The 15,947-nt window shown below is 36.4% G+C and overlaps 2 protein-coding genes across 2 annotated transcripts; both read left to right on the plus strand.

The window, feature by feature from the left end:
• Positions 1 to 2,287: 2,287 nt before the first annotated feature.
• Droj2 (DnaJ heat shock protein family (Hsp40) member A4-like) lies at positions 2,288 to 15,565 on the plus strand. The gene is made up of 8 exons (XM_074086978.1): positions 2,288 to 2,561; positions 3,311 to 3,517; positions 4,118 to 4,365; positions 11,513 to 11,671; positions 11,891 to 12,046; positions 12,393 to 12,564; positions 13,229 to 13,356; positions 14,280 to 15,565. The coding sequence occupies exons 2-8, from the start codon at positions 3,319 to 3,321 to the stop codon at positions 14,427 to 14,429; spliced, it is 1,212 nt and encodes a 403-aa protein (XP_073943079.1). The 5' UTR covers positions 2,288 to 2,561; positions 3,311 to 3,318; the 3' UTR covers positions 14,430 to 15,565.
• LOC141427479 (uncharacterized) lies at positions 6,436 to 10,179 on the plus strand. Its single transcript, XM_074086979.1, has 2 exons — positions 6,436 to 7,472; positions 8,167 to 10,179. The coding sequence occupies exons 1-2, from the start codon at positions 6,645 to 6,647 to the stop codon at positions 8,188 to 8,190; spliced, it is 852 nt and encodes a 283-aa protein (XP_073943080.1). The 5' UTR covers positions 6,436 to 6,644; the 3' UTR covers positions 8,191 to 10,179.
• Positions 15,566 to 15,947: the final 382 nt, after the last annotated feature.

A 15,947-nucleotide genomic window follows, 5' to 3' on the forward strand; every position in this document is an offset into this window, starting at 1 on the left:
CGGAAAGAGATTTAAGATTACCACTAAGCCGGCGTCATATTTTCTAGGTGTTGAAATCAAGACACATGACGATGGTTCTATTAAAATTGACCAGAAGGCATATGCAGATAAAATTCTACAACGTTTTAACATGACGAACTGCAAGCCCGTGCCAACCCCGATTGTAAAAAATATGCAAAAAGTCACTACGTCTGAGAACAAAGAAAAGTTCCCATATCGTGAAGCTGTAGGCGCTTTGTCATATCTTATGGTGGGCACAAGACCGGATATTGCTTACGCAGTTGGAGTAGTATCGAGAACCCTACAAAATCCAACTGATGGAGATATTATACGGGTCAAACGAATATTGAGATACATCCAAGGCACAAAGGAGTACGGCATCACATACAAAGGTAACAATAAGCCTATTACTATGTACACAGATGCCGATCTTGGAGGTGATCCAACCACAGGCCGCTCAACATCAGGGATGGTTTGCCTGTTTTCGAGTGGAGCTATCTCCTGGCGGAGCCTGCGCCAAAGAACAGTAGCACTTTCATCAAGCGAAGCGGAGATTGTTGCTGCAAGTGAAGCCACACGCGAACTACTGTGGCTAAAACGTATCATAGAGGACGTGGCTATGAATGTTCAAACCGTAGAATTGCTGATTGATAGTGAGTCTGCGTTGAAGCTCAGCAAGAATCTATAGAAAAACACCACCAGACTAAACACATGCATGTTCAGAGGAGGCACTTCTTCCTGCGAGAATGTTTGATGCAAGATACAAATAATTTAATAGCAAAGAAAGTGTCCTCAGAGCAAAACGTCGCGGACATGATGACTAAGCCGCTCTATAAGCCTAGACTGCTTGTATTGATGGAACCACTGGGCATGTAGGCGTCCTATGAAGATGGGAGGGAATGTTAAGAAGAAGGTTTTACTTTGTATTTTTATTCTTCTTCTGCATTGATTGCTTGTCATCCATGTGTACGTCACTCTTCTAAATAAACTCATATTGAAAGCTAACGTTATTATTTTAATAGTTAGAGGCATGACACGAACTTCGAGTTTCTAGTTTCGTAGTAGCCCTGCTGGCCGAAGCAACTTCGAGATCCACGTCTGCCATGCTTGCATTCCATTTGCATTCCGAATTACACTGACGCGACGCCAAAGAAAAGAGTATTAGCATGCAGGTATGCAGGGCTATTGCCATGCCAACTCCTAGAAGTTCGAGTCGCTAGACTCAAAATCTAAAAGTCGCTAAAATTAATTCCACCGGGGGCTACTACAAAACTCGAATTTCGTATCGCACCGTCCCTTTCACTCGCGTGTCATTTAATAAAATTACATAAGCGACAGCGGGACGGCAACGGCAACATACAAAGTTTGAGTTTTTTTTTTTTTTGTTTTAATTTGTAAGTAAGTATTCCAAAATTCGCCTGATAAGTCGCTAAACCATTTTTGGCGTTAAAACTTTTTTTTGGGCGCTAAGACTTAAGCATAAGTCGCTATAGTTCTAGCGACAAAGTCGCTAAATTGGCAACACTGGGCTACTACGAAACTCGCAACTCTTAAGTTCGTGTCGTGCGGCCCCTCTGACACATACTAGTTATACTGTTTATAATACGAGAGCGAGAGGGACGGTACGACACGAACTTCGAGTTTAGAGTTTCGTAGTAGACCTGCTGACTGACGCGCTTGTAAGCGTGTAAATGTATGGTAAATGTAGCACAAAGAGTATAATTACCTATAGATGTAGCATAAGCGTCAGCTGGACGGGAGCCAAGTCTAATGGCCGGGGTATCAGATATTTTGTTAGAACTCCGGACTTTTTCTATTGGGGTCTCAAATAGCTGTTGTGTCTTCGGTGAAAAAATACACCTGCATTTTATTTTTAGTGAAAAAAGGCGGGAAAGCATAAGAAAAATATTGGAATAAAATTAAATTTTATAATATTTTGAGAAAAAGTTTATTCTATTTCAGAATTATTCACCATTTTTGAGAAAATCTTTATATTAGTCTCGGCTGGAATAGCAATTGCCTACTCCCAGGCCACGACAATAATCTACTATTACCATTGTCAGACTAATTATGGCTTCAATTTTGTAATTATGGCGTTTAAAATAGTGTCTAGAATACGTTGACAATCCGACTCTTAACGAAATGTTTGGGCTTGGTTTGGGCTATGCCGACGAGTGCGCTAGCATGGCGCTAGTATCTACGTAATAAATTATTTAAAAGAAAGAGATAGCGACCGAAACATGAAACATTATTTTTGTGGTTACATTCCAGCTTCACGTTTTTCAACAACTTTTTAACTTTGTCGTATTTCTCCAACAGAGAATTTTCTCGAAGAAGCACATTTCGATTCATCTATGTACCGAGGTTTTATTACAGTGTTCTGCATATTTCACGTCATTTTTGAACTTCGACTGCGTCAGACTGGTGTCAAAATCGTGTTAAAGAACTGAGTAATACTGGTGCTCGTTATTAGGTTTTCTGGAAGTTTACAATTTACGAGTAGTGCATTACCGTTATATTCCAGTCTCATAAAAGCTTTCTTGTGGCATTACTTAATTAAGGTAAGTCTGTTCATTGTGATTTCTAAGTAATCATTTTAGAGTTTGGGTCGATCGATGAGACATTTTAACTAGCCGAGTCTAGTTGAGTCGTGAGCCTCTACAGTAACAATAGGTTACTCTTAGCCTTATTCCTTTTCTATAGTGAATGCTTAATCAATATTCGTAACCATTGTTCGTAATTTTTATAAACCACGTTGCTTTTTTGCCTTTTTGTAACTATTATTAGGTAATGTGCATTTCTGAATATCTAATTTTATGATTTCAAGTGAAAGGATGTATGCCTTTTAAAATGTCGATTTGGAATGAAATTTGGAATGGCAGGGTAATAATGCTAAACTAACCTACCTATATTTTCTTCTAGAACGATTAGGGGTTAGTTTCTCTGACTTCTTCTGACTGTTTCTCTTCTTTTTAACCAACTTCTAAAAAGGAGGTTCTATTTACATTCAAGTAACGTCACAACTTCGGATTATAATTCATACCTATTATAATTTAAGATGTATAATTTTTTTGTTAGTACATACCTACTGCAAATTGGCATTTAAATTTTTACTACTTTTGTATAGTTTAATTAAATATGCAACTTTTCAACCAAATTCTTGAATATGGTTTTGTTGCAATTCTAATTTTTCTTTTCTTATATTTGGATGTTTCCAAGGTACATGGTTGAAATCTATGAAAAATTAGATTGTTAAATTGTTTTATTCATTTTAAGTAAGTAAAAGAAAGCATTATATTTTAAATTGCAGGTTTAAAAATGGTAAAAGAAACAACTTTTTATGACATTCTTGGCGTTAAGCCAAGCTGTACAACAGATGAGCTGAAGAAGGCCTATAGAAAATTAGCACTTAAATACCATCCTGACAAGAATCCCAATGAGGGGGAACGCTTCAAACAGATCTCTCAAGCTTATGAGGTGCTCTCAAATCCGGACAAAAGAAGAATCTATGACCAAGGTTTGTAAATCATTGAGACAATATTGAAATACGAGTTTGTTGCTTTTGCTTTCACTCAATTGTCCATTATGCACAGAAAGATAAACAGTTAAAGTATCTTGTTAATGATCATAAAATGATTGATGATCATGATCAGTACAATCATAATTGGCATAATCAAGTAACAAGATACTTTAACTGTTTATCATAAAGGTTATCGATTAGTGTCTTTCTCAACCCTGAAATGGCGGAATTATTTATAGTATCAATGGAGTTATAATATGTCCAAATATTTAATTTCATACTGAAAACAAATCTTACCTTTATTTTTCCCCTCTCTACATCTGTCTCTATCAGGTGAATACAGGTGTATTCAGTATCATATGATAGATGGTTTTGAATAACCAATTCACTTTAGAATGGGATAGGTACTAAAATAGAAAGAGGTTGTAGTTTGCTCAAGACCTGCAATTTCTTAAGTTTAGTAAAAGGGAGTAATGGCATTTGATAATAATTCATTTCAATTATTCATGGTTGGCAGCCATGAAGGATTCCAATGTTCAACAGTGGACATCTACCACTGATTAATTATGATGATGATGATGTTCCTGGTTTGTACAGGTGGTGAACAAGCCCTCAAGGAGGGCGGCGGTGGCGGCGGCGGCTTCTCTTCTCCAATGGACCTTTTCGACATGTTCTTCGGGGGGGGCTTTAGCGGAGGAAGGCGTCGTGGCCGTGAACGCAAGGGCAAGGATGTTATTCACCAATTGTCGGTGACACTTGAGGAGTTGTACCGGGGAGCGGTCAGGAAACTTGCTCTGCAGAAGAATGTAATTTGCGAAAAATGTGAAGGCCGTGGTGGTAAGAAGGTAAGCTTGAGGGATAAGATTAAACCTTCGTAATTTGTAATGTCACTACAAGTGATTGTATTTATGTTTTAGTGCTGAACTATTGGACAGTGTTTTGCAAACAATCTATTCAATAATAGGATGAGCAATGAGTATGATATAATAATAATAATAAATAAATAATAAAATTTATTGAATGAATTTCGGTACAAAATAACATAAAATGCAATATTTCACTTAAAATCTATGTAACACATGTGCCTGAACTAGGATAATTCCTGTATCTCAGGCTAAACGAGCTAATATTTATATAATAAAATACCTAATCACCAAGGAAAAACAAAGTATGGTGTATAAATATGTAGTAAGTATCTACGTAGGAGTTATACTAAATCGAAATAACAAATTCATAACTATATTTACTTAAAAGATATTACCAGGTCAAACATAAATACTGTACGTCAGTGGATTCTTACTGGGTTAGAGTGTTGGTACAAAAATTGCTGATAAAGACATCTTATGTCTGTTATATTTGACCTAGAAATTGTGCGATTGATTCTAAGTGTTAGTAAAATGTGCGTAATGATTATTAGGATTATAATTACGGCAATGTTAATGAAAAACAGATAAAACTTACACAACTAAAGATACATAGCTAAGTTTCAGTTAAAATTAAACAATCATGTTAAAGTTCCTTCATAATCTACAGTGCTGATGTATCTTTTTTCAGCTATCATTTTTGCAGGACAGTCAGCGGCTCCTGTTGTGTGATTGCTCGGTTTTTTAAAGCGCAAGCAAGTGGCACATTTAGGAAATCTAACGTGTTTTGCATTCTTTAACCGAATGACCCAGATTACCACAGTGGCCGCAGGTGTGGGCTGTCTCCCGGCACGACTTCGCCGCATGTCCATATTGCTGACATTTGTAGCACCTTGTGACTAATGTAAAGTCTCTTACGGGACACGAAGACCAGTTGATGAAGACTCTGTCTTTTGCTATTATGGCTTTCCGAATGGTTGCGGTCACTTCGATCACGTAATTGCAGGTCTCAGAATCCTTCTTGCCCGATTTGTGACTCAATTTTACCGAGTTTAAAAAGGACTCGAGGTTTATATTTTGAAGATTATCAGATAAGTTTTGGTGGAACATGCAGTTAAAGACCTCATTTTCTGACATTGATGTGGGTACTCCTATAACTACCACTCTTGGTTTGCGTTTGTACGTTTCCTCAATCGTCAGACCCGAATTAGTTAACTGGACAGATTGTTTTAGCTTTACGATGTCTTCTTTCGTGTCCGTGCTGATGGTGACTCCCCCGTTCCTCGTCTTACGCAGACCTCTCACATGAAGCTGCATTCTCTCAGGGCTGATAATTGACAAGATTTCATTTTTTTTACACCTGTAAATTACTACAGGAATCGAAAGAGTTTTGCCTCCTGAACATGGGAAAATATTTATTATGATTGATTTCTCCATATTTAAAAAAATACAAAATATGAAAAAATATGGCTGAATTTGCCAACACTACGACAGTATAGATATGTTTCCTTTGCCTTTTTCACCAGAAAAGGAGCTGTCATAATTTTGACAACGTCTCTATGCAACGTCTACGTCAGATTTACGTGATCTTTTTTTTAACAGACTAGACAAAAGTAATGGATCTATTGTGTCGTAGTTTTGGAGTAATGCCCTTTTAGAATAAGCACATCTTAAAAAATTGTAATAAATTAATTAATAGTTGTAGCGAAATTTTAAAAATATCAGCGTTTTTTCTCTTTCCAAACAGAATACAGAGAACGAATCAAATTATAGTCTTAGAAATATGAAATCTTGTCAATTTTTGTACCAGAGATTTCGTCTCTTCACTTGTCTTCTGCTTGTCATTGGGATAAATTGTTACTGAACTTACATTCAAAGGATTGACGAAATTTTTGCCCCCTTTTTAACCATGTCGGCAAAGGAAGATCCAATAGCAGGTCTAACTGAGTCATCAATACTCTGCTTTAGTCCTGGAGTCGCTGCGAAAGATCAAGTTCTTCTGTTGGTTTTGGATGGATGTATAGGCCTGCAATGCTTTCTGCTTGTGTTTGATATAAGTTTATATCCTATGAGATTACACAATCTGTGGCGTGTGGCTGTCAGATGTGAGACGCAACACGACACGAGTCCTTAGTGAAAAATAAAGATATATTGAATAATAAAATAAACAGAGTTTATATACAAATTACCTACACTAAATATCACACATGGTGTCAGGTTAAAATCGAAATAAAAAGTAATCCTTAGTGGAAGAAGAAGAAATGGAGGGAATTAAACCGCCAAGTGGTTTGGTCTTGTCAGGCGATGGTGGCAACTGGCCCAAGTTCAAACAACAATTCAAGGTGTATTTGGAAGCAGCAGGACTATCAAACGCTAAAGATGCAAGAAAAATAGCTATTTTTTTGAATGTAGCTGGAGAAGAAGCAGTCGATGTCTATAATAGTCACATGAAAGAAGACGAGGTTTTGACCTTGGAAAATCTCATATCAAACTTTGACGCCTATGTGGAGCCCAGAAAAAATATTATCACCAACAGCTTTAAGTTTTTTAATTTAAAACAGGAAGAGGGTGAACAAGTTGACAAATTCATCACCAGATTGAAAGTTCAAGCAAAACAGTGTGACTTTGGGGACCAGGAGGACAGACTTGTAAGAGACATGATAGTAATAGGAGTAAGGGATAAGGGAGTGCAGGAAAGATTATTGCGGGAGGCGAATATAGAGTTGAACCAGGTCATCAGCCAGTGCCGAGCTGCAGAGGCAGGAAAGTCAAGGGCCTTAGAAATGTCAACTCAAATAAAACAGGAAATAGATGTAATCAAGAAAGTAGACAAGGTGCAAGGAAGAGGATTGAAGATGATAGACTGCACATATTGTGGAAAAACGCACCCAGTTAGAAATTGTCCTGCTTATGGGAGAATGTGTGCGTTATGTAACAATTACAACCATTTTGCGGTTGTGTGTCGTAGTAAGTCTGTGAAGAGACCAGACCGTAGCGCTCCAAAGAAAAAAGACTGCGGAAAGAAGATCCATGTAGTACAAAAGCAAGAGAGTGATAGTGATAGCTCAGAAGAATTTGTAGTGGATTCAGTAAGTAGTTTTAGTGCTAAACCTCAGTGGAATGAAATTATAAATATCAATGGAACTAATATTAAGTTCAAGTTAGACTCTGGGGCTGACTGCAATACATTGTCTTTAAATTTGTATGAGAAAGTTAAAGGTAGTAATTGTGTGCTTAGTGGTTCATCTATTTTGGTAGCATATAACAATCAAGAAATCAAAACTGAAGGCACTGTAAAGTTAAACTGCTTTGTCAAGGGCAAACAAGTAAAGTTAAAAATTTTCATAGTTAATTTATCGATTCAGCCAGTGATAGGGTTGCCAGATTGTGTTAGACTAAATTTATTGAAAAAATTGGATAGTGTTACAGTAAGCAATGAAAAAGAGAATTTTGTAAAAGCAAATGCAGAAATGTTTTCAGGCTTAGGCACGATAGGGACATATTGTATAAAAATAAAGGATACAGCGCAGCCTGTTGTTAAGCCTATCCGACGAGTACCACAGGCCATTAAGGAAAGGTTAAAAGACACCTTAAATAACTATGAAAATAGAGGCATTATTGAGAAAGTTGAGGGACCAACAGCTTGGTGTAATAATCTTGTCATAGTGGAAAAACCTAACAAGTCCCTCAGATTGTGTTTAGATCCGAAGGAGTTAAATAAATGTATTCTTAGAGAGAATTACCAAATACCATCTCCTGAAGAAATTTACAATTCTCTTGCAGGTAAGCAGGTCTTCAGTGTACTAGACATGAAAGATGGCTTTTTTCAAGTTATCTTAGATGATCAAGAAAAACTGTGCACTTTTGGAACTCCTTTTGGTAGGTATCGATTCAAAAGGATGCCTTTCGGTATCTCATCAGCTCCAGAGGTAATGCAAAAAATAAACACTGCAATTTTTAGTGATATACAAGGAGTCTTTGTCTATTTTGATGACATCATAGTGGCTGGGGATAATTTGGCAGAACATGACAAAATTTTAACACAGGTAATGGATAGAGCAAAACAGTACAAAGTAAAGTTTAATAAAAATAAAATACAATACAGGTCTGAAACAGTGAAGTATGTAGGTCTAATGTTATCAAAATCTGGTATTAAACCAGACCCTGAACATGTTAAAGCTATAGTTGAGTTAGGACAGCCCAAAAGTATAAAGGAACTACAAAAGTTTTTAGGCATGTGCAATTATTTGAGCAAATTTATACCACAATACTCAAAAACTACTGAACCCCTCAGAGATTTACTGAAAAAAGAAGTTGTATGGGACTGGGGTCCAGCTCAAGTTAAGGCTTTTGAGGAAATAAAATTTAGAATTAGTTCAGCTCCCACATTATCTGTCTTGAGCAACAAAGGAACTATAGTTCTACAAAGTGACAGTTCTAAAAGTGGTATGGGGGCATGTTTATTACAAGACGGGAAGCCATTGTCCTTTTACTCCAGGTGTTACACCGAGTGCCAGCAAAGGTGGGCACCTATAGAGAAGGAATTGTTTGGTATTTGTGCAGCAATGGATAAATATCATCAATTTGTTTATGGTCGTCATATTATCGTAGAAACTGATCATAAACCTCTTGTAGCCATAATTAACAAGGATATCAATAAAATTTCAGCTAGGCTTCAACGAATGGTACTCAAACTGTTAAAGTACGATTTTGAAATAAAATATGTACCGGGTTCCAAGATGTATATAGCAGATTATCTGTCAAGACACTATGATATGAGTAATGCGCAAGTAGACCCAGATTTAAAAGAGTTAGTACATTGCATAAGTTCAGAAGAAGTGTTTGGCTTAGAAGATGACTTACAGGTTACAGATAAAAAATTAAAAGAGTTGAAAACTGATGTAGAGCAGGATGCAAGTCTTCAGCAAATTATATTATGGTATAATTCTGAGTGGCCAAAAAATGATAAAAATATACATGGCAGTGAGCTAAAAAAATTATATAAATTAAAAGACTGTTTAGTTGTAAAAGATAATCTGGTGTTCTATAAAAATAGAATACTTATTCCTAAGCATACAAGGAAAGAAATGATGTTGATAGTACATGAAGGTCATGCTGGTATTGTAAAGTGTAAAAAACGTGCTAGAAAGCTGTTATATTGGCCGGGTATGTCAGGAGACATAGAAGAGTTTGTATCCAAATGTAAGGCATGTGAGAAGTATAGACCATCAAATCCTAAACAACCCCTATTGTCTCATGAAATACCTGAATTGCCTTTTAATAAGTTAGGAATGGATGTTGCTCATTTTGCTGGAAAAGATTATTTAGTTGTAGTAGATTACTACTCAAAATGGATTGAAGTGGCATCCTTAAAAAATAAAACAGCTGGAAACATAATTCAGAAATTAAAGTTAATTTTTTGCGTTCATGGAATACCTAGATATATTGTATGTGACAATATGCCCTTCAGTAGTTTCGAGTTTGCACAGTTCTCTCAGAAGTTTGATATTGAGTTAATTAAGTCCAGCCCCAGGTTTCCACAGTCGAATGGATTATCAGAAAAGGCAGTGGGGATTGTAAAGAATATGTTAAAAAAATGTTTACAAGATCATTCTGATTTTAATGTAGCTTTGTTGCATTACAGAACAACCCCTGTAGCAGGGTTAGAATATAGTCCATCAGAATTGTTAATGAGTAGGTTGTTAAGAACTAATCTGCCATGTACAAAAGAGTTATTAAAACCTAAAGTACCTATAAATGTTAAAGAACAATTGATGTTAAACAAAGAAAAATCTAGGATCTATATAATAAACTGCAAAGGTAAAAAAATCTTTTAGTTTGGGGGATAATGTCTTGATTCAAAATGTGCCAAATAAAGAGTGGGGTCCAGGCAAAGTGATAAGGGAAGGGGAAGGTCCTAGATCTTTCATTGTAAAAAATGAAAATGGTAATCTGGTTAGGAGAAATGAAAAGCATATGAGACCCAGTAAGAATAAATTTATTTTAAATATGACAGTATACCTGATAGTGTGTTAGCAGGAAATCAGTTAGAGGATGGTCAACAAATTCAGCAGGATAGTGCTGTATGTTCTGATCATCTTTTAGAGAGGAGACTAAGATCCGGCAGACTGCCCAGATTGCCATTACATTTAAGAGATTTTGATTTGAGTTAATAATTAATGTTATTATACTTATTAGCTAAGGTGAGTGAGGTGTAGCATAACGGGGGATATAAGTTTATATCCTTTATTTCATACTGTGGCAAATCTGTCCTTTATGAGACGCAACACGACACGAGTCCTTAGTGAAAAATAAAGATATATTGAATAATAAAATAAACAGAGTTTATATACAAATTACCTACACTATATATCACACAGCTTGAGGGACTGGTATGTCACAGCTAATTGCGATGTACCGTGGCTTACTTTCCGACATAAATTACTAATGCGCAATTTCTGGTCGGAGTTCAGCTTACCCTTTGTTGCCATGGTACACACTTCATCAAGGTACTCTTCTATGGTCATCATCCAGTTCTTGATTTCTGGAGTTGAAATTAGGTCAGGCTTAAACTCTTCCTGGCGAGGCGGCGGCGCAGCGGAGCGGGGGGGTGGAGCGGGCACGTTCGCAGGCGCGGGAGGCGGGGAGCGAGCAGTTCTGCTGCTCCGGTTAAACGGACTATCAGCCATATTAGCGATTTAAAATATCACCTTTTCAATAACATTGCCACTTATTCACTTAATAGGTACATAAGTACTTAAAATGTATAACACTTCTACGTTACTACTTAGTTACTACCGGCTATATTGGTAAAACAAGGTCACGATTCAGCAAGTGATTATTTAATGATTTTAATAATTCATCGACACGTCTGTACTCAATGAAGGCAATTGATAGATTTGATTATGTAGGTTAATTTTTGCAATGTGTCTGAAAACAACTTAGTCATCATTGATCACACCCTAATCATGTTTCTGATCTACTTAGTGGACTGATAACAAAATCATACTAATTTTGATGATCATCGTTATCCCATCTTTTCAGTAACTTTACTGACTGATAAAAATAGAACAAGATAACATAACCTTAAATTTTGCACTAACCTAACCTAAAAATCCGTGTATTACAGGGTGCAGTACAGACTTGCCCAACATGCCGTGGTACTGGCATGCAGGTCCAAATCCAGCAGTTAGCTCCCGGCATGATCCAACAGATACAGACAGTTTGCAGCGAGTGCCGTGGACAGAGGGAGATCATTGATCCTAAAGACCGTTGCAAGCTTTGTCAGGTAATTTTCAGTTTTCCTATTCATGAAATGTGATGGCATCATCTTCAGGTTATTTTTGTGTAATTTAAGAAGGCATTTATCTCTTACAGTGGATAATTATGCCTTCATTACATACATCTTTAACATTCTTTTGAATCATCAATGACTATTATTAACCATCATTTCATTTTCATTAAAATTTAAGACTCATCAATTTAAAGGTATAATAATTTTCAACAGGGCCGCAAGACTGTGCGTGATCGTAAGATTCTTGAGGTGCATGTGGACAAGGGCATGACTGATGGCCAGAAGATTGTGTTCAGTGGGGAGGGAGACCAAGAGCCCGATTTGGAAGCCGGCGATCTTATTATCGTACTTGACGAGAAAGAAAATGAAGTGAGTATTCATTTACAAAACCGTTAAACAACCCAACTTTCTATCAGACAAACTCCTTAAACCAATGAAGCAGAGTTAAAGATTTGAAAATTTAATATTGTGAAGGCTCACCAAGAAAGGATAGGGGAGTAGCCATTTTCTTTTGTCTATGGGGTAAAGCCGCAGGCACAAGCTAGTGCAGGAGAAATCAATTTCTTTCTATTAGAGATACAATTACCTTAAATGACCAATAAAGACTGCTTTACTGATAATTGATGCACTATCCAAGATATGATGAAAAAATAAAGTCTGTTGTCAACTTTAGTGAACCTTTTATTTCCTTTCACCTTTTATTTCTTTCTTATAGGTATTCAAACGCTCTGGTAATGATCTCATCATCCGTCTCAACATTGAATTGGTGGAAGCCCTCTGTGGTTTCCAAAAAGTAATAAGAACCCTAGACGACAGGGATATTGTGATAACAGTGCTGCCTGGTGAGGTCACTAAGCATGGCGAAGTCAAGTGTGTCCTGAATGAAGGTATGTATCCAGATTTTTATGTATAATTGCTTTTATGGGTTAATATTAATATTGACAATACTCCAATCTGTCGTGATTTACACAGGCCATACAATAGTTATCATTCAATATTAAATATTACCAATAGTCGCCAATAAAACTAAGGATAGTGGGTTTCGCCAACTGCGAACTGCATCCATGATTATTAATAGCTTCTCCTCACTGACGCGCGATTCACATGCGAAGCCGAGAACCACTCGCGATGTGTATGGTGGATCGGATCGTCATATTTTTCGCATCTTCGGGTCGCATTCACGTCTCGTTCCCGTTTGCTGTAGGTTTTTGAACAAGACACGCGATGTTGCGCTTTTTTTTGCACCACGATTTCACGCCGCGAATCGCTTACGATTGTGAGAGATGCTTTAAGAATGATGACACATTTAATAAACTAATAGGGTTCGAGTGTGTTATTTATGTATTTCTTAGTTGTGGTATCCTAGTGGTTTGACCTGAGGCTTCTCTCAAGTAGAGGGTCGTGAATTTTAGCTTGGTCATGAATCATGTGTGTAGAATATGGCACAGGTTACTTTTTATTCTGGAAAATTACATAATTCCCACAAAGATCTTCACAGATGTAGTCACAGGTAGCAGCTATTCTATAAATGAATTAATATTTTTTTTCCAGGCATGCCGATGTACAAGAATCCATTCGAGAAGGGGCAACTCATAATTCAGTTCCTAGTTAATTTCCCAACTAACATTCCTCCTGAAGTCATTCCCGCGCTGGAGAATTGCTTGCCTCCTCGTCCTGTGGTAAGTGTTGTAGTCTTCATACCAACTGTATGCCCATTTCTGGCTACATGTAGGTAGTCTACAGGGTTTAATACTAATGTGCAGCAAATATTAAATATTGTTTTGATCGACAATTAGACCAGGACCAGCGACAAATAAACAAAAATAGGATTGTCAACATATTATGTCACAGATAAAAAAATATTGGGCACAAATACGTGTAATAAGGGGCACAAACATGCGCCGCATGCGCGCATACATTTGTATGTTGTACACACACGTTCTGAACGCTTCTGTACAAAATAATAAATTAAGGTAATGTACGTCAAACGCTTGAAATTTGCATTTATTCAAATTTGCAGTTCATTTGATAATGTCGTCCTACAATATCTTGTTTATTCGCGTATTCGCGCAAGTGTGGATGTCTAGCTTTAAGTTTGTCGCAATTCAATTCTGATTTACATTGCTGCTTGCCTGACTGATTTTTAGAGTTGCCAGAATGATATGTTTGTTCTACATTGCGACCTAATTCATTTAGTAAATAATTGCAATATATTGTTGTAAACTATTGTTGGTGAACCTCAAAAAAAAAAGATAGTCCGAACTACAATAGTAAATACAAATACAATCATATACTAAGTAGATCATTCTATATTATTGATTCATTGCATCATTATTGAACACGTGATTTATTATACAAGGTCGATTAACTTAACACTAGATCATGTGACTTCTTTGTTGACGTGTTATGCAATTTCAGGATGTGATACATCATATCAATTTATTATTTATTATTATTAAATAGCACATCAGTAAAAAAATCAGACATGTTTTGAGCGCCTTAGTTGGACACTTTATTTAGAAATGCTAAAACCCTATACAAAATAGTATAACTTAGATGTATCATGTACAGTAACTTCTCATACTGAAATTTGTTGATCCAGGTGGAGATACCAGAATTAGCCGAAGAGTGCCACCTGATGGACTTAGATCCGGAACAGGAGACACGGCGGCGGCGCGCTCACCAGGGCCCGGCCTACGACGAAGACGACGAGCATCCCGGCATGAACCGCGTACAGTGCGCCACCAGCTAAGCCCCACCTATGGACCTTACCTCTCACTATTACCTGTAACTGTACATCTAATAACCCCTAGATGACAACGCGGAGAGCCGTCTTTACCCTATCGGGAGCGGGCACATTAGGATAATGGGGGTCAGAAGCCATTATAACACTTGTTACAACTACCTCGGGGCCCTGCGATTTTTGAAATCACATCTATGAACTACTATATCTACCATTCGAACATGGAAACTTTTTTTACGAATTTAAAAGAGTAGGTCTAGCTGAAAATTACAGCTCTAATTATTTTTGTCAATTGGTTATTTTTTGCAATACAGATATTTTTACCACTTTTGAATAATGTTTACAACCATTCAAAAATTGGCAGAGATTCTCCATAGATCGGGTTGACGACATTTCAGCGTTAAAAAAAACCATCAGCTTAACTACAAAGCTTTTTAGTTGTGATTTAAATTGTGTGTTAAACATTGATTTTACGTACATCATTATTTGTTCTGTCTTAAATGTTGAATTAACAAATTAGGAAGTCGCGAAACAAACGTGAAATTGTTAATTAATAGTAGATATTAGATAAAGACCTAACCAACATTGTGAGGTCAATCTTCTGAGGCTGCCCGCAGTTTAGGGATTATTAAATGAACCTTATAACTATTATCATATTACAATATAATCTTAGCTTTAACGACGAAAGGAAATGGTATGTATTTCCGCCTTCTCGATGTCATACTTATCATCATTTTAAATAAAACTCTGAGCGATAAACGTGATCTATTTTGAATTCACTTTTTATTCAACAACTTAGCTTTTGCTAGTAAATTAATTATTTTATGTTATTTAGTATATTGCATAATAACCTGTAAGTATGGGATTATTAGGTCCAATAGCATAGGGTAATTGTATTTAGTGTGTTAGTATGTTTATGACTATGGAGTAATATCGCTGTGATTATTATTTCTCTTTTAGACATGCTTTTCCTAGCAAATCATCACACTTACCTCTTGAGACAAAATTTAATTAAAATTTGATGTTGCATCATTTCAGAATATTGAACAGTACAACTTGTGAACTAAACTGGGTAACTGTTAATAAAGTATTGCTTAACACATCTGTATGATAAATATAATTAAAACAAGTTTCGTCTTATGAAATAGTTTTATTTACTACTCTTTTCTCCCATCTTTTTTCAAATAGAACATGCGATTCTATTGGAATGTCTTCGTGTCCCATAATATAATTTGTAGGTACTTATTTTATTTGCCATACAAATCACATTTTTTTTTTGTTATCTGTAATACATATTTTACAACAGCAATCGTTTGCCACGAAATAAAAAAATAGTTGAAAAATTTTGGTTAGCAGCGAGCAAGTCAAAAACACTTGTCAGGGCAGAAACGAGAAGTTACTATTGTCAACTGCGTAGAAGCGTGTTCAGATATTTTTGATAAAATTTTTGCTCACAACTTTATGAACTCGACCTCGTAGCACCGTGGCACTAATTATACTTTAGGTTAGAATAGAAGACTACTTTAA

The sequence above is a fragment of the Choristoneura fumiferana genome, chromosome 4 (assembly GCF_025370935.1).
Source record: "Choristoneura fumiferana chromosome 4, NRCan_CFum_1, whole genome shotgun sequence".
NCBI classification, from domain to species: Eukaryota; Metazoa; Arthropoda; class Insecta; order Lepidoptera; family Tortricidae; genus Choristoneura; species Choristoneura fumiferana.